The sequence below is a fragment of the Diabrotica undecimpunctata genome, chromosome 2 (assembly GCF_040954645.1).
Source record: "Diabrotica undecimpunctata isolate CICGRU chromosome 2, icDiaUnde3, whole genome shotgun sequence".
NCBI classification, from domain to species: domain Eukaryota; kingdom Metazoa; phylum Arthropoda; class Insecta; order Coleoptera; family Chrysomelidae; genus Diabrotica; species Diabrotica undecimpunctata.
This window is the reverse complement of record NC_092804.1, coordinates 82528093-82553190: the sequence shown is the minus strand read 5'-3', so window position 1 is coordinate 82553190 and position 25098 is coordinate 82528093. Positions and strand designations below refer to the sequence as shown.

The 25098-nt window shown below is 36.4% G+C and overlaps 2 protein-coding genes across 4 annotated transcripts in view; one reads left to right on the top strand and one right to left on the bottom strand.

The window, feature by feature from the left end:
• LOC140433361 (uncharacterized) overlaps positions 1-17347 on the bottom strand; it is a 60595-nt gene extending 43248 nt beyond the window's left edge. The window contains exon 1 of one of the 3 annotated variants that reach the window (XM_072521383.1): positions 17160-17347. In XM_072521383.1, the coding sequence (XP_072377484.1) occupies positions 17160-17241 (82 nt within the window). In that variant the 5' untranslated portion in view covers positions 17242-17347. Of the gene's footprint in view, positions 1-6620; positions 6736-17159 lie in introns of those variants that run through there. The other 2 variants (XM_072521384.1, XM_072521385.1) reach the window with 2 other exon arrangements.
• A 970-nt stretch (positions 17348-18317) lies between these two features.
• Positions 18318-23795, top strand: LOC140433744 (uncharacterized). The gene has a single exon (XM_072521721.1). The coding sequence runs from the start codon at positions 18318-18320 to the stop codon at positions 23793-23795; it is 5478 nt and encodes a 1825-aa protein (XP_072377822.1).
• The last annotated feature ends 1303 nt before the right edge of the window (positions 23796-25098 follow it).

Below are 25098 nucleotides of genomic sequence, written 5' to 3'. Positions count from 1 at the left end.
TTTAACACCCTGTATCTTTTTTCTCAGCAACATTTTATTAAGGCATATTTGGATATGTCTAACAAAATATATGTATTAACAAAAATGTCATGTATTTAGATATGTTAAAAAAATTTAAATTTTTACTCTTATAGTTGTAAGTATTAAAATATTCACTTTGTTTACATATTATAATTAATTATTCTAATAAATTTACAGTTTTCTCCTGAAGAAGTCACAAAATCGTGACGAAATATTGAGATACAACAAATAGAGTTTTATTTCCTACAGACCGATTGCTGATACTATAAATCAATATTTAAAACAGTACGGTCGAAAATAATTTGAAATATATATATACATATATATATATATATATATATATATATATATATATATATATATATATATGTATATATATACACATATATATATAAGGATATATATATATATATATATATATATATATATATATATATATATATATATATATATATATAATCATACATAATGACGGTATTAGATTCTTGTTTCGATACAGGGCAGCGGCAAGCCGCTTATACGGTTTTCGACCTCTTTAGGTCTCCTCAGAGCGGTGTAGCCACTGCTCTGAATCGAAACAAAATCTATCCTGTCGTAGACCAATAGTTATCAAAATAGCTATTTACGGACGTAACTACGCCATCTAATAACAAAAAGAGAAATCATACGATTTTTACCTGGCGAAACCGAATTCAAATTTTTACCACTGTGCCTTCTAAAACTTGCAAAGTAAATAGCTTGATAACTCGGCAAGGGAATCTAAAAATTGCATTCCAAATGGCGTTCATCATGGTCAAAATTCGTAGTGAATTCATATAGGTACTCCAAACGGAGTAAAGAAATAAAACATAATGACTCCGTTTGGAGTACCAGAACCTGAATTCACTACGAATTTTGACCATGATGAACGGCAGGTGGAATGGAAATAAAACAAATTCAGCAGTGACTTTTGAAAAATACATTTGAACTTTTAAAAAGTATTGTTCGTCGGGAATATCAGCGTAGTTCGGTAGTGATCTTTGTAAGAACATTTACAAAAGTACGTGTGTGCCTGACCAAAGATGCTGCTAGTAGAACTTTCAGTAAAACAGTTGCGTGTCCGCAGCGGGTCCAAGAAGATCCTCCAAGAACGACTGAAGACTGTCCAGTTTCGATCAGCAGAAAAAGCAGTTTTAACGAAAATAACTGATGATAAATTTGAGAATGTCTCTCAAATGATTGAAGAAACTTCTAAAAAAATGATGATAAATTCGAGAACGTTTCCAAAAAATTTAATGAAACGTCTCAAATTATTAAAGTGGCAGCTAGACAAAATGACGAGAAATTTGAAAATGTGTCTAGAAGATTCGACGAAAATTCTCAAATAATTAAAGAAGTATGTATTCAGAATAATGAAAAATTTGAAGAAGTTTCTAAAACATTCGATAAAGTAGAAGAGAAGATCAAACAGTTAGAGAGCATGATAACCAATACAAAAGTGCTACCACCAGTTAATACAGTAGCCTTAGATCCGGTAGTGAAAGAAGAATCACCTAGAGACGAAACGACACATCATATGAGATTCAAATTGCCACCATTTGATGGAAAGTCTTCTTGGTCCATATACCTTAGACAATTTGAAGCTATTGCGATAGCCAATCATTCTACAGAACAAGAAAAGGCTGTTTCCTTGACTGCTGCTTTACGAGGTGATGCTGCGGATATCCTAAGATCGATTCCTAAGGGTCAAGAAAAGTGTTACCAGACCTTGTTCACTCAACTAGATAAACGTTACGGAGATGCCCATCTACAACAAGTCTACAAAGTACAAATAAGAAGTAGAATTCAACGAGCAAGTGAGAGTTTGCAAGAATTTGAAGCAGATGTTGCTCGTATAGCGCTGTTGGCTTATCCAGAGGCACCAGACAACATATTGGAAGAAATTGCTGTAGATACCTTCGTCAATGGGTTGAGAGACAGTGAACTACAGAAAAGTTTACGACTAGCAAGACCGAAAGTTTTAGATGAAGCGCTCGCCATTGCCTTGGAGCACGAAACAGCTAGTCAAGCTTCACGGAGCTATCGAGTACAAACCTATGAAAAGAGCAACGAACGAAACGATAAACGTCTGGAGGAAATTGTACGGAAAGTAGTTAGTAACATGGTGCCCAGATGTTGGAATGGTAACGACGTAGGTTACATTCGTCGTAACTTGCAAGAAAATAATACAACAGTTAGAAAGCTAGAACAGATTGAACACTGGGCTGGAAAAAGTCATTCAAATGCAGAGACTCGGTCAAGACGGCGATGCAGAGCAAATTGTAATCACTGTCTTAGATTAGAAGAACGACTTTGCCCCATGAGACGAACCACCGTCTTTAATGATCAATGGCAGCCTCAACAGCTATAAGACGCTCAAGCATATGATCCATGTATAAAAAGAGTATTGGATTGGATGCGTCGAAGTGAAAGACCATCTTGGCAAGACATTAGTGCATGTAGTCCCGAAGTCAAGTGTTACTGGAGTCAATGGAATTGCTTAGTGCTAAAAGATATTCCTCGGTATAGAACCTTTGAGAACGATGACGGTACAGAATCTAAGCTTCAGTTGATTGTACCTAAAAGTAAAGTGTCAGAAGTATTGCGTCAGTTACATGACGGTGCATCAGGTGGACACTTTGGTATTACGAAGACTCTGCAAAAGGTTCGAGAACGGTTCTATTGGGTGAACTGTATAGATGATGTAAGAAGATGGTGCCGGAAATGTGAACTGTGTGCAGCCAGTAATGGTCCAGTTGGTAAAAAGAGGGCACCCATAAAACAGTACAACGTTGGTAAACTTTCTTTCTTTCCTTCCTTTCTATGGAAAGAGTAGCAATCGACATTGCAGGTCCACTTCCAGAGACAAATGATGGAAATAAATATATCCTGGTAGCCATGGATTATTTTACGAAATGGACTGAGGCCGCCTTTGCGATACCAAATCAAGAAGCTGCTACCGTTGCAGAGGTACTTTTTAAAGAATTCTTTAGTTGATTTGGTGTTCCCTTGGAGATCCACTCTGACCAAGGCTAAAACTTCGAGTCAACCCTTTTGCAAAACGTTTGTAAATTGATTGGTGTCAATAAGACCAGAGCGACACTCTTGCATCCTCAATCAGATGGAATGGTCGAGAGAATGAACCGAACGATGGGTAAACACCTGTCCAAAGTTGTATCAGAACATCAAAGATATTGGGACCAGCACATTCATTTATTCCTAATGGCCTACCACTCGGCCGTGAATGAAACTACAGGCCAGACTCCACCTGCCTGATGTTAGGTCGTAAAGTTCGTTTGCCCTGCGACCTAGAGTTTGGCTGCAGACCTTCAGAAGAACATGTTGCAAGCGAAGATTATGTCGACCGCCTGAAGTTAAGAATGAACAACATTCCAGTTAGCCAGAGACAGAATGAAAGATCAATATGTTTCTCGATGCAAGAATGAAAGCTATGAAGAAGGTGATCTTGTTTGGCTTTATAATCCACAACGTTGTCGTGGCTTGTCTCCTAAACTGCAAAGACAATGGGAGGGTCCGTATGAAATTAAAAAGAGAATAAATGACGTACTATACAGAATTAAGAAGTTACCGAAAGGTAAACCAAAAGTATTTCACATAAATCGTCTTGCACCTTATGATTGCTCAAATAAAACAGAAGAAGCCCGAACCCTTCAACATAAGATCAAAGATGACCGGCGACCAAGCATTAATGAATTTATGTCAAATTACGCAGAGAAAAAGAGTATTAGATTCGGGCGTGACCATAGCAGTTCAGCAGGATCTTTTTAGTATTCTCATCTGTATCTCATCTGTATTTTATAAGAAGTTCGGTCGTTTGGATGAGTTAAAAAATCAGCAGCCTAAAGTTGGAAAAGTACTGAGATTAGAAGATGGTCCTCGATCTTTGCTGTATATGGTGACCAGGAAGTCGTATACAAACAGGGCAACCTACGAGGATATAATATGGCGTGTTCTAATTTGAAGAAAATCGTTTGCAATTACGACATCAAGAATTTGGCATTACCCAAGATAGGCCATGCACTAGATAATCTGGATTGGAAGATTGTCAGAAGCATGCTTGAAGTGATCTTCCGAGAAACCGGCGTAAGAATTACTGTGTGTTGCATTAATCCGAAGAGATCGTGTCCTTCAAAGACAGTAGACTGTTATTTCTTTCTGAGGGGATCATGCAGAGCTGGAGAGTCCTGTAGATTCCGCCATCCTGGGCCTACATATAGAGTTGCTGATCGGGACGCTCAGATCTAAGAGGGGAGCAGTGTTACGAACATGCATTCGACTCGGTGTAACAGTTGCATCTCGAAAACGACTAGAACTTTCCGGCGATGTCTCGAGCGCGAGAGAGAGATCAACCCGTCAAATAGGCGAATTAGAGGTGGGCTACTCCCGAATGTTCTAGTACATAGTGACTTTCATATATAAGCGTACTTTCTAGTAGTAGGTTGGAGTGGATAAGAGATAATTGTGCTGTAAACTTATAAATAAATATATTTATATAAATTCGAACCGCTCGTTTTATTTAAAAACGCTACAATATATAATATATATATATATAAATATATAATATATATAATATATATATATATGTATATATATAATATATATATATATATATATATATATATATATATAATATATATATATATATATATATATATATATGTATATATATAATATATATATATATATATATATATATATATATATATATATAAGAAATACTGGATATTATTGACTGTCGATATAAACAAATAACACAGTTTATTAGGGCTGCAGTCAGTAGGTTTGGCCGGGATGTTATAGAAACACTCTTTTGACTTTTGGTCGAGCTCTCGGAATTCTTTTATTCCTTCTTTAAGACACTGTAATTAGAAGAAAGTGTAAATATTTACAACATATCTCAAATTGTCATTACAACTTACTAGTCGTTGAGATTATTTTTCTAAAGCTACGACACTCAACATTAAAAACACACATATAAAGTATAACATTTAAAATAATGGACAATATACATTTTAAAATTTAGTTGGAAAGTTAAAATTTTGTTAGTGACATCTTTTCATGATGTGTTTTGACTGATCCATAGAGAACAGAAAAAAAAAACAAAAATAGTGTGATTAAAAAGTAATTAGGAGTTCCTGCTATTATATTAATGGAAGTAGTATCTTTAACCTGTCTTGATAGTATGCAACATGATTTGTATGCTGGTGTATTATGTTTTTGGGACCACTGAACAATGTTTCCCTTAATCGTTAATGAAGAGCTGTCAATGTTGAGTAAGTGGGATCATGATTGGGAATTTTTCAGGGTATCTACATACGTTGTACTGCTCGAACGTTACACCTCATTTCGTCATAAACTAAAGCATTCCTCTTTAGTAAAAACCATTTTTGTTTAATTGAAATTATTATATTTAAATGCCACAAAGTAAAAAACTAAAAGATAAACTTCATGACCTGACCACAATTTGACAATGTAAAACAACGAAAGTTAAACTTCTGTTGATAGGTCACGGCCAACTAGTGCAAAAAATATTAATTTAACTTTCATGACTAAAAAACGAAAAATTTTCAAATCAATTGATGTAGAAAACCATGCATCCTATCGACATCCGAGAGTAAGAGTACATTTTAGTACTAGAATAACTCAAAATTTAATACCTATTCTAGTAACACGAATGCTTAAAAAATAAAGACAAAAAAGTTATGACTAAAAATAACCGTTGACCTACCCAAAACGGACGCCTATGAATAAAATCAATTAAATAAATTAAATATATAGCGATATTCCTTTTTTGGTTTTCTGTTTTGCGACACATGCCATTACATTTTACTTTTATTATTCACTCGCATTATCCTTTTTTATTTGTTTTAAACGTTTCAACGTTTGGCATTTCTTTCTCCAGGTAGCTGTAGCTTTCTCCGTGATCATTGTCAGTTGTTGCCCTGGAAATCATCAGGGTCTTCTAACTTTAACGCCACAAATTGGTCGCATTGCTCCTGTAATGATCCTTTCCCAAGTTAACGTGCTCCTTTTCTATTTGTTTTAAACGTTTCAACGTTTGGCATTCCTTTCCCCAGGTAGCTGTAGCTTCCTCCGTGGTCATTGTTAGTTGTTACCATGGAAATCATCAGGGTCTTCTAACTCTAACGCCACAAATTGGTCGCATTGCTCCCGTAGTGATCCTTTCCCAAGTTAACATGCTCCTTTTCTAACTTGGCTGCACCGTACTGAAGACGACCAATAGTCGGAAATACGTATATACGGTTGCCTTCCATCGATATACCTTTTTTGGTTTTCCGTTTTGCGAGACATGCCATTACATTTTACTTTTATATCTATATATATATTTAAAAAGTTATACATGTACTACTAATGACCTGAAGCGTATTAACAAGACGATATGGACAGATGGAAAGAGCTGAGAGAGACCTATGTCCAGCAGTGGATGCGTACAAATTGATGATGATGAATGTTAGTGAATACGTTTTAATTTCTACCGAAATTTTTATACCTATCGTGTAAATTTTAAAATGTAAGAATTTAATTTTTCTGCAACTTACCTTTACTAAAAACAGTATATGAAATACAGCTCAACACTATAAATAATATTATCAATAACGGTATTTTACCCATTTTGGCTTACCCTACCTACTTGGTATAGTATACCAATTAAAAATGATAAGTAAAAAACACGAAATATTTCTGCATATACTTTTAGTATATTTGAATACTTTGCATAACTCTATAAAATGTAGAATTTGTTCTAGAATTTTAACTTGACATATTTATTATCATTTCTTTTGAAAAAGTACGTCAATGAAACAGTTGCAAATACCGAGCCATCGAGAAAAATAGTAATGAATGTATATTGGGGATTTTATACTTATTTAAACAACCCAAGTTGGTAATTTTGTAATTTCTTTCAGTTTAGCGGACAAGAGGTCAAGAGGGCAAGTCACAAGAGGATAACAGGCATAAAGCGCTAAACGCTAGCCTGATTTTGAATCGGCCAGGAAACCGTGCTGGAGTTCTATTACCCAGAACTCCCAAATGAAGAGCATTTGGTTGATAGTTGTGTCCCTATCGCGTATCAGAGTGCTATAGGGGGAAAAGGGATAGTCTGGAGCATTGGAGCGCGGTGGAGTGATTTCTGTTTACAATCGAATTAATACACCTAACTCCAATGAATTACACCAGAACGTAATTCCAAGGGGCGAACAAGTCTGACAGGCTGGGTTCAATCAATTAAATTGCTGGCTTGATTTTGTAATTTCACAAAATATAAACACCACTGTATGCCATTCTTATTATTGTACCGTTTTTAAATAAAACGAGCGGTTCGAATTTATATAAATATATTTATTTATAAGTTTACAGTTCGGTAATATCTTATCAACTAAACTTAACTCATAGAAGGTCTGCTTATATATAAAGGTATTAAGTACTAGAATTTTCTGGAGTAGCCCACCTCTAATCCTTCACGTTAAAAGCGCATCGAGAATGCCAACGTCGAACATTCCAGTCTAAGAACTGTGATACGTAACCGCATCGGAGATGGGCTATTTCGTTACACTACTTCCCTCTAGATCTGAACGTCCCGATCAGCAACTTTACATGAAGACCCAGTATGGCGGAATCTACAGGACTCTCCAGCTCTGCATGAACCTTTCAGAAAGAAATAACAGTCTACTGTCTTTGAAGAACACGATCTCTTCGGATTAATGCAACACACAGTAAGTCGTACTCCGGTTTCTCGGAAGATCACTTCAAGCATGCTTCTGACAATCTTCCAATCTAGATTTTCTAGGGCATTTTCTTCAAATTGGTTAGAGCACGAAATATATCCTCGTAGGTTGCCCTGTCTGTATACGACTTCCTTGTCACCATATACAGCAAAGATCGAGGACCATCTTCTAATCTTAATACTCTTCCAACTTTAGGCTGCTGTTTTTTTTAACTCGTCCAAATGACCGAACTTCTTATAAAATACGGATGAGATTCCTTTAGTCGTCTCAAGATCTTGGGCAATACAGTGACCGAGAGAGACCTACAGACGAATGTTGAGGATTCCATGGGTACAAAGAGTTACTAATGTTGAGGTACTTCGTCGCATGTGTAAACAAAAAGAATTATTAAGAATAATCAAAGAGAGGAAAATGCAATACTTGGGTCATGTGCTGAGAGGCGAAAGATATGAATTACTTCAAGTTATACTGGAAGGAAAAGTACAGGGCAAAAGATCAGTAGGAAGACGCCAGAACTCGTGGCTGAAAGACCTGAGGAGATGGTTCGACCGCTCATCCGCAGAGATCTTTCGCGCAGCAGTTTCCAAAACTACAATTGCCATTTGGATCGCCAACCTTCGAAAGGAGACGGCGCAATGAGAAGAAGAAGAGAGACGTTATGCGAAACACTAAATCCTGCTGAACTTCTGTGCTCACGCCGAATCTAGCACTATTTCTCTCTGCGTAATTTGACATAAATTCATTAAAGCTTGGTCGCCGGTTATCTTTGATCTCATATTGAAGGGTTCGGGCTTCTTCTGTTATATCATAAGGTGCAAGACGATTTATGTGACTACGTCATTTATTCTCTTTTTAATTTCATACAGACCCTCCCATTGTCTTTGCAGTTTAGGAGACAAGCCATGACGACGTTGTGGATTATAACGCCAAACAAGATCACCTACTTTATTCTTGCGTCGAGAATCATATTGATCCTTCATTCTGTGGCTAACTGGATAACTGGATGTGTTTTCGGGCAAGTTCATGAAAGTTCATTCTTAACTTCAGGCGGTCGACATAATCTTCGCTTGCAACATGTTCTTCTGAAGGTCTGCAGCCAAACTCTAGGTCGCAGGGCAAACGAATTTCACGACCTAACATCAGGCAGGTTGGAGTCTGCCTGTAGTTTCATTCACGGCCGAGCGGTAGGCCATTAGGAATAAATGAATGTGCTGGTCCCAATCTCTTTGATGTTCTGATACCACTTTGGACAGGTGCTTACCCATCGTTCGGTTTATCCTTTTGACCATTCCATCTGATTGAGGATGCAGGGGTGTCGTTCTGGTCTTATTGACACCAATCAATTTACAAACGTTTTGGAAAAGGGTTGTCTCGAAGTTTCGCCCTTGGTCGGAGTGGATCTCCAAGGGAACACCAAATCGGCTAAAGAATTCTTAAACAAGTACCTCTGCTAGCAGCTTCTTGATTTGGTATCGCATACGCCTTAGTCCATTTCGTAAAATAATCCATGACCACCAGGATATATTTATTTCCATCATTCGTCTCTGGAAGTGAACCTGCAATGCCGATTGCTACTCTTTCCATAGGACTACCAACGTTGTACTGTTTCATGGGTGCCCTCTTTTTACCAACTTGACCATTACTGGTTGCACACAGTTCACATTTCCGGCACCATCTTCTTACATCATCTTTACAGTTCACCCAATAGAACCGTTCTCGAACCTTTTGCAGAGTCTTCGTAATACCAAAATGTCCACCTGATGCACCGTCATGCAACTGACGCAATACTTCTGACACTGATCCATGTATAAAAACGGGGCACGTTTGCTCACGGGGCAAAGTCGTTCTTCTAATTTAAGACAGTGATTACAATTTGTACTGCACGGTCGTCTCGAAAGGGAATCAGCATTTAAGTGAACTCTTCCAGCCCTGTGTTCGATCTCGTAATCATATTCTTGTAATCGTTCTAACCATCTTGCCATCTGACCCTCTGGATTACGGAATTGTAGAAGCCATTTTAGAGCGCCGTGATCCGTACGAAGAAGAAACTTTCTGCCATACAAGTATTTATGGAAATGCTTGCAAGCCTTTACTACGCCTAGCAATTCTCTCCTGGTAACGCAATAGTTTCTTTCTGGTTTCGACCAGACTTTGCTAAAGTAAGCGATAACTTTCTCCTGCCCATCTTGAATTTGGGAGAGAACAGCTCCGTTGCTTGCATCGGTGTCCAACACAAATTTTCCTTCCTGTCTAGGGTAGCTTAAAATCGGTGCACTTATCAGAGCCATTTGTAAGTGTTCGAAAGCTCTTTGACACTCTTCACTCCATGTATATTCTTTGCCTTCTTCTGTCAACTTTGTTAATGGCTTGAAGATGTTGACAAATCCTTTGACAAAACGTCGGTAATATGTACATAGGCCAAGAAAACTTCTAATTTCGTGTTTATCTCTTGGTACTGGCAATTGTTGCAAGTTTTTCAGGATCAGCTGTTACACCATTACTTGCTACAATATGTCCCAAGTACTTCACTTCTCGTCGAAACATGTGACATTTCTTCCGACTTAACTTCAAATTCGCTGCCCGCAATCGTTGAAAGACTTCTGTCAGATTATTGGCATGTTCATCGAAGGATCTTCCAACTACAATTACATCATCCAAATAAACCAGGCATGTTTTCCATGTTAGACCTCCCAAAACTGCTTCCATTAGTCTTTCAAATGTGGCCGGGGCATTACATAAACCAAAGAAAGCCCTGATCCTATTGAAAATGCGGTTTTTTACGATCAGCTGGCTCCATGTCTACTTGCCAATATCCACTTTTCAGATCAAGTTTGGAGAACCAACGAGAACCAGACAGTGTATCCAAAGTATAGTCTATTCTGGGCAAAGGATAACTATCTTTTTTAGTTACCGCATTGAGTTGTCGGTAGTCAATACAAAAACGCGTTGAACCATCTTTCTTCTTTACTAGCACTACTGGTGATGTCCATGGACTGTTTGATGGTTCAATTACCCCTTGTTTGTTCATATCTTTGATGATGTCTTCGGCTTCATCTCTTTTCGCAAATTGAAGTCGTCTAGGTTGTTGTCTGATTGGCTAAGCGTCTCCGGTATTAATTTTATGCTTTACTATGCTTGTTTTGTCATTATCCTTCTTATCAATGGCAAAAACATCTTGAAATTCTATCAGCATAGACTTCACTTTTTTAGTTCGTTCATCATCAAGATCTTGACACGTTTTAATCACGGTCTCAACAAGCTCCTTTGGAATTTTAGATTTCGATAGTTTCTCATTAGTATTCAAAGAACAAATCGAAGCCACGGGAACACACTGTCCGATCAAAGTTCTTTTACTTAACTTAATAGCAGTTCCCTTTAAATTCATAACTCTTACAGGAACGACATCTCGTATTCTCACCAAAGCCTTTCCCGTTAGGAACTCGGCATTGTTTACATCTTCGACCATCCTTAAACTTTCCTCTCGGCAGTAACCATCAGGTCTGGTCATCAAAATTTTCTCACTATTACCGGGTGTTACGTCACAAGTAGCTATTAAGCTGATAACATCTTCTTTGTCTTCATGAAACGGCAACTCTTCACCATTGATCTCGGGAACTCCATTTTTAATATTCAATACAGCCCCAACTTTCCTAAGTAAATCCATCGCCAATATGAACTCGTCGGAGATCTCTGCAATTAATACTGTATGTTTCACTGTGGTCTGGCCAATGAATACTGACAAATTAGCCTCGCCATATGTATTAATTATCTCACCAGTTGCTGTTCTAAGCTTTACTGTTGCAGGCGATAATTTAAGATGCCCTCGTACTACTTCTGGACGTGCAATAGTTCTTGTTGCACCTGTATCTACCAAAAACGATCTACATTTATGATTGATACGACCCTCGATGTACAAGCTATGAATTCCACCGAAGGGCGTAATGTTCACAGTTACTATGAGGGCTGTGTTGTTTCTCGAGGTCGGCAGTTGCCTCTTGGTGTCGACCCGTTCTAGTGTTCTGACTGTTCTAGTTTTCCGACGTATCATTTTTTTTGTAATTACGGCGAATGTGATCTACGTCACCACAATTCCAACATCTGGGCTCGCGTCTCTTCGGCATCGTGTTACGAACTACTTTTCGTACCATTTCTTCGATACGTTCATCGTTTGGTTCGTCGCCTTCTTCAATGGTTCTTACTCGATGGCTCCTTGAAGTTTGACTAGCTGTTTCATGTTCCAAGGTAATAGCGAGCGCTTCATCTAGAACTTTCGGTCTTGCTAGTCGTAAAGCTTTCTGTAGTTCACTGTCTCTCAACCCATTGATGAAGGCATCTACAGCAATTTCTTCTAATATGTTGTTTGGTGCCTCTGGATAAGCCAACAGCGCTATACGAGCAACATCTGCTTCAAATTCTTGCAAACTTTCACTTGCTCGTTGAATTCTACTTCTTATTTGTACTTTGTAGACTTGTTGTAGATGGGCATCTCCGTAACGTTTATCTAGTCGAGTGAACAAGGTCTGGTAACACTTTTCTTGACCCTTAGGAATCGATCTTAGGATATCCGCAGCATCACCTCGTAAAGCAGCAGTCAAGGAAACAGCCTTTTCTTGTTCTGTCCAATGATTGGCTGTAGCAATAGCTTCAAATTGTCTAAGGTATATGGACCAAGAGGACTTTCCATCTAATGGTGGCAATTTGAATCTCATATGATGTATCGTTTCGTCTCTAGGTGATTCTTCTTTCACTACCGGATCTAAGGCTACTGTATTAACTGGTGGTAGCACTTTTGTATTGGTTATCATGCTCTCTAACTGTTTGATCTTCTCTTCTACTTTATCGAATGTTTTAGAAACTTCTTCAAATTTCTCATTGTTCTTTCTAGAAGTTTCTTCCATCATTTGAGAAACATTTTCAAATTTCTCGTCGAATCTTCTAGAAACATTTTTGAGTTTCTCGTCGTTGTGTCTACCTACTTTTTTAATAATTTGAGACGTTTCATCCATTCTTTTGGAAACGTTCTCGAATTTATCATCATTTTTTCTAGAAGTTTCTTCAATCCTTTGCGAGACGTTTTTAAATTTATTATCATTTTTTCTAGAAGTTTCTTCAATCATTTGAGACGTTTCATCAAATCTTTTGGAAACATTCTCGAATTTTCCATCAATAATTTTAGTTAAAACGGTTTCTTCTGCTGATTGAAACTGGAATCTCTCTGGGTCTTCTCCATTCTTGCTAAGAACAGTCTTCGGTCGTTCTTGGACCCGCTGCAGTCTTCATCGCGTTCTTCTAGTTGCTCACGCAACTGTTTTACTGAAAGTTGTACTAGCAGCATCTTTGGTCAGGCACACACGTACTTTTTTAAATGTTCTTTCGTACAAAGATCACTACCGAACTACGCGGATGTTCCCGACGAACAATACTTTTCAAAAGTTTAAAAGTCTTTTCCAAAAGTCACTGCTGACTTTATTTTTTAAATAAATCAATTATCCTCACACCGGACACCAACTTTACAGTTTTTAAATAAAACGAGCGGTTCGAATTTATATGAATATATTTATTTATAAGTTTAGAGTTAGGTAATATCTTATAAACTAAACTTAACTCATAGAAGGTCTGCTTATATATAAAGTTATTATGAAGTAGAATTTTCTGGAGTAGTCCACCTCTAATCCTTCACGTTAAAAGCGCATCGAGAATGCCAACGTCGAACATTCCAGTCTAAGAACGTAAGAACTGTGACACGTAACCGCATCGGAGATGGGCTATTTCGTTACATTATTATCGTTGTCATTATAAATGCAATAAAAAGGTTCGCACTGTTAAAAACTTTAAGAGAATTTCAAAAATTTTAAATAAGTTAGTTTATGTATAATGTTATTCGATGTAAAAGTGGATAAAATCCCAAGCTACTTCATTTTTATTGCATATAAGAATGTTCAATACGTTTGGCGGTTCGATATGATAGGGCATCGCTACTAGCCTAAATTTTTGTTATGTTCTGTCAATTCATTATTTGTATACAAGTCATTAGGTATCGACGTGTCACAGTACTTTTTTACAATGGAAAAATAAAGAATAATGCAGTGATAGAATTTTTATTTTTGAAAGGTTTAAAAGCAAAGGGAAATTTATGAACAAATCCTGAACAAAGATGGGTTGCTGAATCTGAAAGTGGTTGTACAAGCTATGACTATGAAGATAATTCACGTCAAGGACGTCAAAAAAAAACAGAAATCGTAGAAAAAATACAGGATATCGTATTAGAAAATCGTCGAGTGAGTGAAAGAGATATAGTAGAACTAATCTCTTTGGACAGTATAAGCAATGTTTTGACTGAAGTATTGGGTTTCAGAAAGCTGTGTCAAAATGGGTGCCGTATTCGCTAAGAATAGAACAAAAACACACTCGAATGAGACTTTGTAAGCAACATTTAGAGAGTTTTTGAAAGGATGAAGTGGAGTTTGTACGTCGATTCATCACTATGGATGAGACGGGTGTACTACGCTTGGGTATAATCCTAAATCAAAACAAAAGGCTTAAGAGTGGTGTGAACCTGGTTCTTTGGTTCCGAAAAGAGTTTGTGTCCAGAAATCGGGCAATAAGGTGTTGCAGCATCAGTTTTTGGGATGCTAAGGAATTTTGTTTGTAGATTTTTTTCAACTGGTAAACCAATAAATTCTGAATATTATTGTAATATTTTAGACCAGTTGAAGATAGAAATTCATAAAAAAAAGACCCGATTTGCAGAAGAAAAAATTCTTTTTCATCGGGAAAATGCAGCGTGTTATATGAACATTTTGACAATGGCTATAAATTAAAGTTCGAACTGTTGAAGCATTCCTTGTATTCACCAGATTTAGCTCGTAGCGACTTTCATTTGTTTCAATAACTAAAAAATGTATGTGTGGAAAACGTTTTTCATCAAATGCTGAGATTATAACAGATGTAGAAGCGTATTTTGAAGCCCTTCCAGATTTTAAATTCAGGAATGGAATTCATAAATTGGAATCTCATTGGAACAAGTGTATCGATGTTCAAACTATTCTTAATAATAAAATTTAAACCATAAAATTGTGTTTTTCTTATCGAACCGCAAAACTAATTGAACATCATATTCTATTCCTAGGAAATCTCTTGTTAACCCTTAACTGGTCCGGCGTCGTCTGACAGACGATTCCGTATTTTTATTTATATTTTGTTGGAAATTGGCATCGTCCACAGGCAAGTCTTTCTATCTAATCCTTAAACTATTGGAGCTTGACAAGTGGGTGTATTTGCGACAAGTTTCTCGAAGTTCCTAAAAAGTTATCGCAAAAATTGGGTCGAGAGTAGTTCCTCAGACGACGCCGGACTGTTGGTGTGACTTTTTTGTGTGTCGTGCATTTTTAGAAATTATGACAGGGCCATCAAAACGAGTGCGTTTCGGCGATGACGATTATGAGAAAACTCTTTTAAATTGGTACAATGAGGAATGTGATAGTGACAGTGATGTAGACGATATTTTGGAAGACCATAACATTGAATCTGAACACGATACATGTTCGGAATTTTCTGATTCTGACGAGCCTGCAGATTGAGATGAACTAGCAGTAAGTGATAGTGACAAAACCAATGTTTATGGTAAAAATCGACATAGGTGGTGTACGTCAGAAGTTATCTCCTCATCTAGAACAAGTAAACACAACATTGTCATAAAAGTGCCAATTCTAAAAACAAAGGCAAAAATGCTCGGCGAGGCTGCGATACCCTTGTTTGTTTGGAATATGTTGTTTAGTGATAACATTCTACAACATATTGAGCAGAATACAAACACAAAATTACGATCAATGCGTGAGAAATATTCTGCTAGTTATATCCATCATCTTGGAGAAATGGATGTTATGGAGTTAGGAGCATTTTTGGGACTCCTTGCCTACATGCCTAACAAACTGGCTAAATACAGACTAAAAATACATTGTCTTACGGATGCACGTAATGTTTATTTGTATAATGCTTATATCTACAGCGAAAAAGACTCAGATGGATTTGATATCAGTGACGACTACAAAAAATTCCTTAAGCCTACACAAGCTGCGTTGCGCTTAGCTGAACCGCTCTTTGGTAGCAACCGAAATAACACAGCTTATAATTGGTACTCTTCTATTCAATTAGTGGATATTTTACGAACGAAAAACTTGACTTATGTGGGGATACTTAAAAAAACTAAGGCTGAAACAGACCTGAAGAGTCAACAATTTATGGATTTAGGGAAAAATGTACCTTCATTTCTCATGTAGGAAAAGTAGGAAAGGCTACAGTACTTATATCTTCAATGCATAGAAAACGTTATAGTGATCTCTCTACTAAAAAACTAGAAATTATTTCTTATTATAATGAGAATAAGGGAGGTGTAGATTCCCTAGATGAGAAATGCTCCAAAAGCAACTCAAGCCGTCGAACCCGAAGATGGCCCTTAAGAATTTTTTTCCGCATACTGGACATTTCTATAGCAAATTCATATATTCTACATCAGTGTTACAAAAACAATCCACTAATAAAAGAAAAAAGTGTTTTTGCTTTGGAGTTAAGTATGCAGTTAGTGCAAGATCACATAAAAAGACGAATGACAAAGACGAACATTCCACGTCAATTAGGTCTTACAAATAGCCAGATACTTGGAGTTCAAGAAGAAGAAGAAGACAATTAGACGGATGTTCTTATTTTAGAAAAACGCAAGATTTGCAGTTTGTGTCCGAGTAGAAATCACAGGATGACAAAATACTTGTGCTTGCGTTGCAAAAAGCCTGTTTGTTTGATATGTACAAAACCACTATGTAAAAATTGAATATAAAATTGGTAAAGTTTGACTGATGCTGGAAACAAACATTTTTGATTGATTTTTATTTTACCTAATTTTTTGGTTAGTGTGCAGTTTGAACATTTATCCTAGGAATACATTTTTTTTCATAGTGTTTTTTATATATATTTTTTAATTACTTTACAAAACTATGTACTTTTTCACAAATATTTGTATGAATGTCAGTTTTATTTTAATATTTTTTTCTTAACCCAAATAATGCCCAAATCTAATACATTCACTTTTATATAAATATATCAGAGTATGTTTGTAGTATTTTTTCTTAATAAAAAAATTATTTTTGAGTATTGTTTTGCTTTCTTCAACAACCCGACATCCAAAAGTTGACCTTGAAAACTTAATTTAACTTCACGACTAACCTAATAACTTTCCTGTAAAAGAATTAGGAGTAAACTTTATAGATTTAAATTTTAAACTTAACTGTCTTTTCTATAATTATTTTAATTTTAAGCTACACCCATGGTTCATAGAAATAAGAAACTGGTGCAACATACCTGATATCAATACAATAAAAAGAAGAGCAGAAGAAGGATACTTGCGCATCATCGATCCAGCATGAACGCCTACATGCTGCATTGTGTACGGTACCAGAAGCAGAAGAAGATATTCGTATAATTTAAAATTTGTACTGGAAAATATAAAAATTGGAAAGTCATACCAACGGAAGTAACTATACAACGATGAATTAGGCAATTACATTTTATCGCGTTCAATATTGTTCAATTTATACCTACTCAGATAAAGATAAACTGAAAAGTACTTAATGTAGATTAATTAGATAAGGGGATTGTTAAGACTCCGTCCTAACTATATTTATTTATTTTTTTATTTTAAAACGTGGGTAGGCCGCAGAACTGCGAACCCGACGCTGGATTCTTCGCGGCAGTTAAGGGCGCCACCAAGACGAGGAAGATGACTGCTAAAAAATCGACACATGTAAGAGGGGTCAGGTGGTAATGTAAAAAGAGACTTCCACACATAAGGACAATACAATTTTATTCTAATACACTCAAACATTTTAATGTTAGTTATATTTGTGTAATCTATTTTAATTCATAAAAAATTGAATAAACACGAAAAAAAATAATATGTGTTTAAAAATCCATTGGGAAACAATCCCAAACATTTGGTAGCAGAGCGTGGTTTGATTGGTTATTATTAATTGGAAGAAAAAGCCGGCATCACGAGGTAACAGTTAAATTGTATGCATACATGAGCAAATACATCGCAAAAATCGTAAGTACCTCAATTTTAAAGTAATTACATACATTTCCTTTCCTAACTTTCTGTGTTTTTGCTGTGTTGAAATTATTATGAACGCAATTACGAGAAGTATGATTATTTAACAATATTATTAGGGCATTTTTAAACAAACAATAGCTATTTCACGTCAGTTTCGTTATTTAAAAGTAAAATAGTCATTTTAAGATTTTAATACGATCATTTTACCAAATAATATAGACGCTTCTATATTCTTTGATTTTACTGTGTCTAATTAATATCAAAATATTATTAAAACAGCTATTCATAGGTTTTTTGAGGTAAAAACATACAGGGGTAAGAAAATATATTGACATTTCAGGTTTTAACAGGAATACATAAACATTTGATTTATTAATATTACATTCTAAGTTTGTTTATACATTTTAACGATGTCGGTACATGAGATAGATGGGGGAGATAGGGAACAATTGCGAAATGAATTAAATAGATTGCAGAAAAAAAGGGCCACGGTTAAAGGTCAATTATCTAGGTTTGAAACATTTACAAATAAGTACATTAAAGAACAGGGTGCGCAATTACCGGACAGGTTAGATAAGTGTCGGGAATTGTGGAGGGAATTTAATGACATTCAAAGCGAAATAGAAATAATTTTAGATGACTCTGAGAACGCTGAAAATGAACGTTCAGATTTCGAGGAAAAATATTTCAGGTTAATAGCATGGGCGGAGGTTAAATTACGAGAATTAAATATTAGTGGAAATGTCTCAACTGGTGAGACGTCGCAAAATATAACTTTTCCTCAATCTCCGCGCATAGATAGAAACGTCAAATTGCCTACGATAGATATTCCTAGTTATCAGGGGTCTTATACAGGGTGGCTCGAGTTTCACAATACATTCAATGTTTTGATACATAATAACGAAAACTTAACAAATGTTCAGCGTTTCCATTATTTAAAGAATTCATTAAAAGGCGAAGCCGCAGGTGTTATACGTTCACTGGAAGTTTCAGACAGAAACTACGAGGAAGCATGGAGCCTATTAAAATCTCGGTATGAAAACAAAAAGTTGATTGCAATGAGTCATATCGATTCACTGTATAATTTTCCAAATTTAGGTAAAGAAGATGGAGTTCAATTAAGGAACTTTTTGGATACGATAAGGAAGAATCTTCGAGCATTGATATCATTGGAGGAAGATGTTGAAAAATGGGATATTCTGCTGATATATATTTTGGAGCAAAAGCTGGACCCAATTACAAGGAAAGAATGGCATAAGGAAGGATTACATGACAAATTCTCCACAATGGTGGATTTTCAAGGTTTTTTGGAAAGAAAATGTCAAATGCTGGAGGTGATGGAGGCAAGCAAACAGGGTTTTAAAGGTACAGATCACAGGGTAAAGGTAGGCAATAGTAGATCATTTGTAGCCGTGGAGGATAAATGTCAATTTTGCGAAGGAAGACACAAGGCATATACTTGTAGAAAATTTATCAATTTGCAATTAGGCGCAAAACGGGAAGAAGTCAAAAGAACAAAATCATGTTGGAATTGTTTACAGCTAGGACACGGGGTTCCAGACTGTAAATTAGGAGGTTGCAAATCTTGTGGGAGGAAACATCATTCTCTCCTCCATGATTCAACTTTTCGCACAAATTCAAGGACACCAGCTACAGGAAACTACACGAGGGCACAAGCTCAACCGCCAAGAGTTGAGAATCATTTAGAATCAAGAGCAAATAACAGGAACTGCTCTCATCATATACAAGATGGTTCAAGGGCACAATTAGACCATCACTTAACTGACACTAATGCTTCAAATCAATCGCGTTATCAAGGGTATGCAACGCATTCATCATCAAATAATAATTTTAGGAGGGAAATAAATCAAGGTAACACAACTCAAGAAGAGCAAGGAAATATTGGGGCATTTCCATCCGTTAGTCTAGGGGAAAATGAAAATCAGGGTTATTTGGTTAATGATAATCATCTCTTTATGGGCAACAATTTAAGACAAAATTCGGAAACAGTTATTTTGCTTTCCACAGCGATTGTTTATATCACCGGTAAAGATGGGCTTAAACATGAAGGAAGGGTACTTTTAGATTCAGGATCACAATCCAATTTTATGTCACGGGAGTTCTTTGAGAAACTAGGGTTAACACCAAAACATATGGATATTTCGGTTAAGGGTATAGGTCAGAGTTCTACTAAAATCACACATGCAGTAGATGCTATGGTCAATTCAAGGGTTAATAATTATTCATTCAAGGCTTCATTTTTGGTAATAAATGACATTGTTAGCAATCTCCCAGCAATTGATATCAATTTAAAATCAATTCAAATTCCGGAAAGAATAACTCTTGCAGACGAACATTTTGGTATATCTACCAGGGTAGACATGATCTTAGGTTCATCGGTCTTTTGGCAACTTTTATGCGTGGGACAAGTGCGTATAGAAAATACTAACTTGACGGTTCAAAAAACGAAATTTGGATGGGTGGTAGCGGGAGCTATAACTTCCCAGCAAAACATGTCATATTTTTCAAAAATCGAAGCACATACTTGCAACTTTTCTGTCAACAGTTCCATACATAAACAAATAGAAAAATTCTGGTTGTTGGAGGAACTCAGTGAGGAACACAAATCAACCAAAGAGGAACAAGAATGCGAAAGGATCTTCAAGGAAACAACAGTAAAAAATGAAGAAGGACGTTTTAGAGTAAACTTGTTGCTACGTGACAACATAAATCAGTTAGGAAACTCGTCATTTTTGGCAGAAAAACGATTCAAACAGCTCGAAAGAAGGTTAGAAAAGGATGAAGAATTACGAGAGTCGTATCATGCATTTATTCGAGAATATATAGATTTGGGGCATATGTCAAAATTAACTTCAGAAGAAACACCTTCCATGCAGAGAGGGAATAGTTACTACTTACCACATCACGGAGTATTCAAACAAAATTCTATTACCACAAAATTAAGGGTAGTTTTCGATGGTTCAGCGTCTACAGATACTGGTATTTCATTGAACGACACATTAATGGTAGGACCTAAACTACAAGACAATTTGTTTGATATTCTTCTAAGGTTTCGAAGGCATTCTGTCGTAATGGGTGCAGATATTGCCAAGATGTATAGGCAAGTGCAAGTGAAACAAGAACATAGAAATCTACAAAGGATTTTATGGCGATTTAATAGGGAGGAACCAATTCAGACATACGTTCTGAATACGGTCACATACGGAACAGCTTGCGCATCATTTCTATCAATTAGATGTCTTCATCAAACAGCTCTTGACAATTTGGACATCTATCCAGAAGCAAGCAAAACAATATTAAAAGATTTTTATGTCGATGATTTATTGACAGGTGGTGATACAATTGAAAACGTTCGAAATTTAAAGACTAAAATTACAGATATCCTCAAGGGGGGCGGATTCTCATTGAGAAAATGGGTATCGAATCAAAAGGAAATTTTAAACGACGAGAGGGATTCAAGTGTAGATATTGAACACTATTTTTCGGATAAGGACGTCACAAACACATTAGGAGTTTTATGGAACTCAAACGAGGATACCTTACGGTATAGCATCAATATTGATAAATCTCAAACAAGAGTAACGAAAAGGATTATTTTGTCAACAATTGCGCGTATTTTTGATCCAATGGGATTGCTTGGGCCAGTTGTTATTCGAGCAAAGTTAATCATGCAACAGCTTTGGAAATTAAATCTGACATGGGACGAGTCGGTTCCGTTAGATATACAAACAATTTGGGTACGTTTCAGGAGTCAAATAGATGAGCTTAGAAAAATCAGTATTAGTCGTCAAGCAATTTGTACAAACAACGTCGGAATAGAGCTTCATTGTTTTACAGATGCCTCCGAAGTGGCTTATGGGGCTGTTTTATTCATAAAATCAACAGATACAAATGGAAATAATTACGTAAATCTGCTTTGCGCAAAGAGCAAGGTAGCTCCACTAAAAGTGGTGTCTTTACCTAGATTAGAATTGTGTGGATGCTTACTGGGTGCAAGGTTGGTCAAACAAGTTCAAGCAGCCATGGGAATGTCAATAAATAAGGTTCAATTTTTCTGTGATTCGACTATTTCATTATCTTGGATACGTGGGGAGCCCAGTCAGTGGCAAACATTCGTTTCACATAGAGTGGCTGAGATTCAAGAATTATCTTCAGTGACATCATGGAGGCACATTTCTTCTAAGGACAATCCAGCTGACGTAATATCCCGGGGAATTGATCCAGATCAATTATTGAAATGTAAATTATGGTGGGAAGGGCCTGAGTGGCTTAAGCTCGAATCGAATCTATGGCCAGAAGCAGTAGTCAATAATATTCAAGAAATACCCGAAAGGAAGCAGAAATCCGTATTATCATGTACTTCAACGGTTTCTGTGATAATGATTAATAAATTTTCTAACTTTACTAGGATTCAAAGGGTTTGGGCTTATTGTCTTAGATTCATTAACAACTGTCAGTCTTCAAATACAAAATTAAGTGGGACATTGCAAGCAGATGAAATTCATAAGGCAACAATACATTTAATTAAATTTGTTCAAGCAGAAGCATTTAAGACTGAATTAAAAACGTTGAAATCATTAGTAATTGTTAAGGGAAATAGTAAATTAATTTCATTAAGGCCGTTTATTGATGAACAGGGATTAATTAGACTAGGTGGTCGCCTGGAAAGGGCGAATATTTCATATGAACAAAGGCATCCGATAATTTTACCCAATAATAATCATTTAACTGACCTAATTGTTCGGGGAGAACACTTAAAAAATATGCATGCAGGTCCTCAATTATTGTTAGGAATAATAAGATTAAAATATTGGCCAATTCAAGGTTTTCGTACAGTGTCGAAGGTTACAAGAAGATGTATAACTTGTTTCAAGGTAAAGCCGGTGACACAAAACCCTATAATGGGAAATTTACCAGTGGAACGCATAACACCTTCTAAACCCTTTACCAATACTGGGGTAGACTATTGTGGGCCATTTGATATCAAGGTTAGTAGACTTAGGGGAGAATCATTTGTAAAGGCTTACATATGTATATTTGTTTGCTTATCGGTTAAGGCCGTTCATTTAGAGTTAGCTTTCGATTTAACTACGGAAGCATTCATTAATTGTTTTAAAAGGTTTATAGCGCGAAGGGGTTTGTGTCAGAATATTTTCTCAGATAATGGGACCAATTTTGTTGGGGCAAGGAATCATTTTAATGATCTTCATTCATTTCTTACAAATCCGGGGAATCAGACGAAATTTACAGAGTTTTTCTCAAATTTTAATATAATTTGGTCATTTAACCCTCCACGGTCCCCACACTTTGGTGGAATTTGGGAGGCAGGGGTTCGAAGTGTTAAATTTCATTTACGTAGAGTAATGGGAAATGAACGGTTGGGTTATGATGAGTTTAACACAGTGATAACACAGATCGAATCTTGCCTCAATTCTCGTCCTCTCACACCTCTAACCGAAAATCCTGAGGACCTGGAGGTACTTACGCCTGGACATTTTCTAATTGGTTGCTCATTAAAATGTTTACCTCAAGAAGACTTACGACAGCACAACCCATGTAGAATTTCCAGATTTCATCATGTTACTCAAATCATTCAGCACTTCTGGGATAAGTGGTCTAAAGAGTATCTCAGTCATCTTCAGACACGAAGTAAGTGGCGTACCTCAAGCAGCAGACAATTGCAAATCGGCGATATGGTCATTATCAAGGACGATGATCTTCCACCTCTCAAGTGGCAGATGGGTCGTGTGATTGATGTTCATCCGGGTAGAGACAATGTAGTTAGAGTGGCGACAGTGCGTACAAGTAATGGACAATTTAAACGCGGTGTCAACAAACTTTGTGTTTTACCCATTGACGTAAAGTAACCTCATTTTCTATTTCTTTTATGAACTGAACTTTCATTATTTTGTTTCATGTGCGTTAAAATGGGTTGAAAGGTGGGCCTTCCAACAGGGGGCGGTATGTTAAGACTCCGTCCTAACTATATTTATTTATTTTTTTATTTTAAAACGTGGGTAGGCCGCAGAACTGCGAACCCGACGCTGGATTCTTCGCGGCAGTTAAGGGCGCCACCAAGACGAGGAAGATGACTGCTAAAAAATCGACACATGTAAGAGGGGTCAGGTGGTAGTGTAAAAAGAGACTTCCACACATAAGGACAATACAATTTTATTCTAATACACTCAAACATTTTAATGTTAGTTATATTTGTGTAATCTATTTTAATTCATAAAAAATTGAATAAACACGAAAAAAAATAATATGTGTTTAAAAATCCATTGGGAAACATTCCCAAACAGGGATGATACCTACAGTAATTCTATTAAACAGCTTAAAGGGTCTCCAAATCCTGCTAAATAGTATCCACTAAATGACAGGAAATAAGCTAAAACCAAATTTTTAGTCTTCTGCCCTAATTAACATTCAAATGCGCAACTCGTATTAACTCATTATGTACCATATTCCCATTTGGGTATCTGGCGCGTGTGCCCTTACAGAATTGCCATCTTTATTCTAATTCATACGATGAGTATCAAACTAATTAAAACGACATTCATTTGTTTAGTTTTAATAGTTGTAATTATTTCTTTTGCATATCAGTGACACACACATACGGTGATTATATTGTACAGAATCAGCAAAATCTATATGCTTTAATAAACACAATTTTGAAGTGTGTTCTTTTGTACTTAAATTTGAAATTGGTGCTTAGGAGAGTTTTATTGGATGAAAGTAGTTATATACAGTATGCGCTAAACAGTATCGAAAGTGAAATTGTATTTATTTACGCCATTGAGACGCAGAAGCATCATATCGATTTTGCAGATTATTTAACATGTTTATAAAAAGTGGTTGCTGCAGTTGAAATCAGGTTATTATTTTTTAACGTAGTTTTTCAATATTTGCTAGCGGAACTTCTGACTTATATACTGATTCGTTCAGCAGGTACCAAATGTATGCAATAGGTGTTGTTAGATCAGGTGAGTGAGCTGAGTACTCTTAAGTCTGTGCCACCAGAAATTATTTTGTTTTCAAAATGTTCGTGAAGTAAGGCTAGGGAGCGTATAGCTGTATGGCTCATTGCGCCACCCTGTTGAAACCATTGCCTGTGCATCTGCAGATTGAGTGCGCGGCAAAAATTTCGAAAATCTACAAAAGATGTAATAT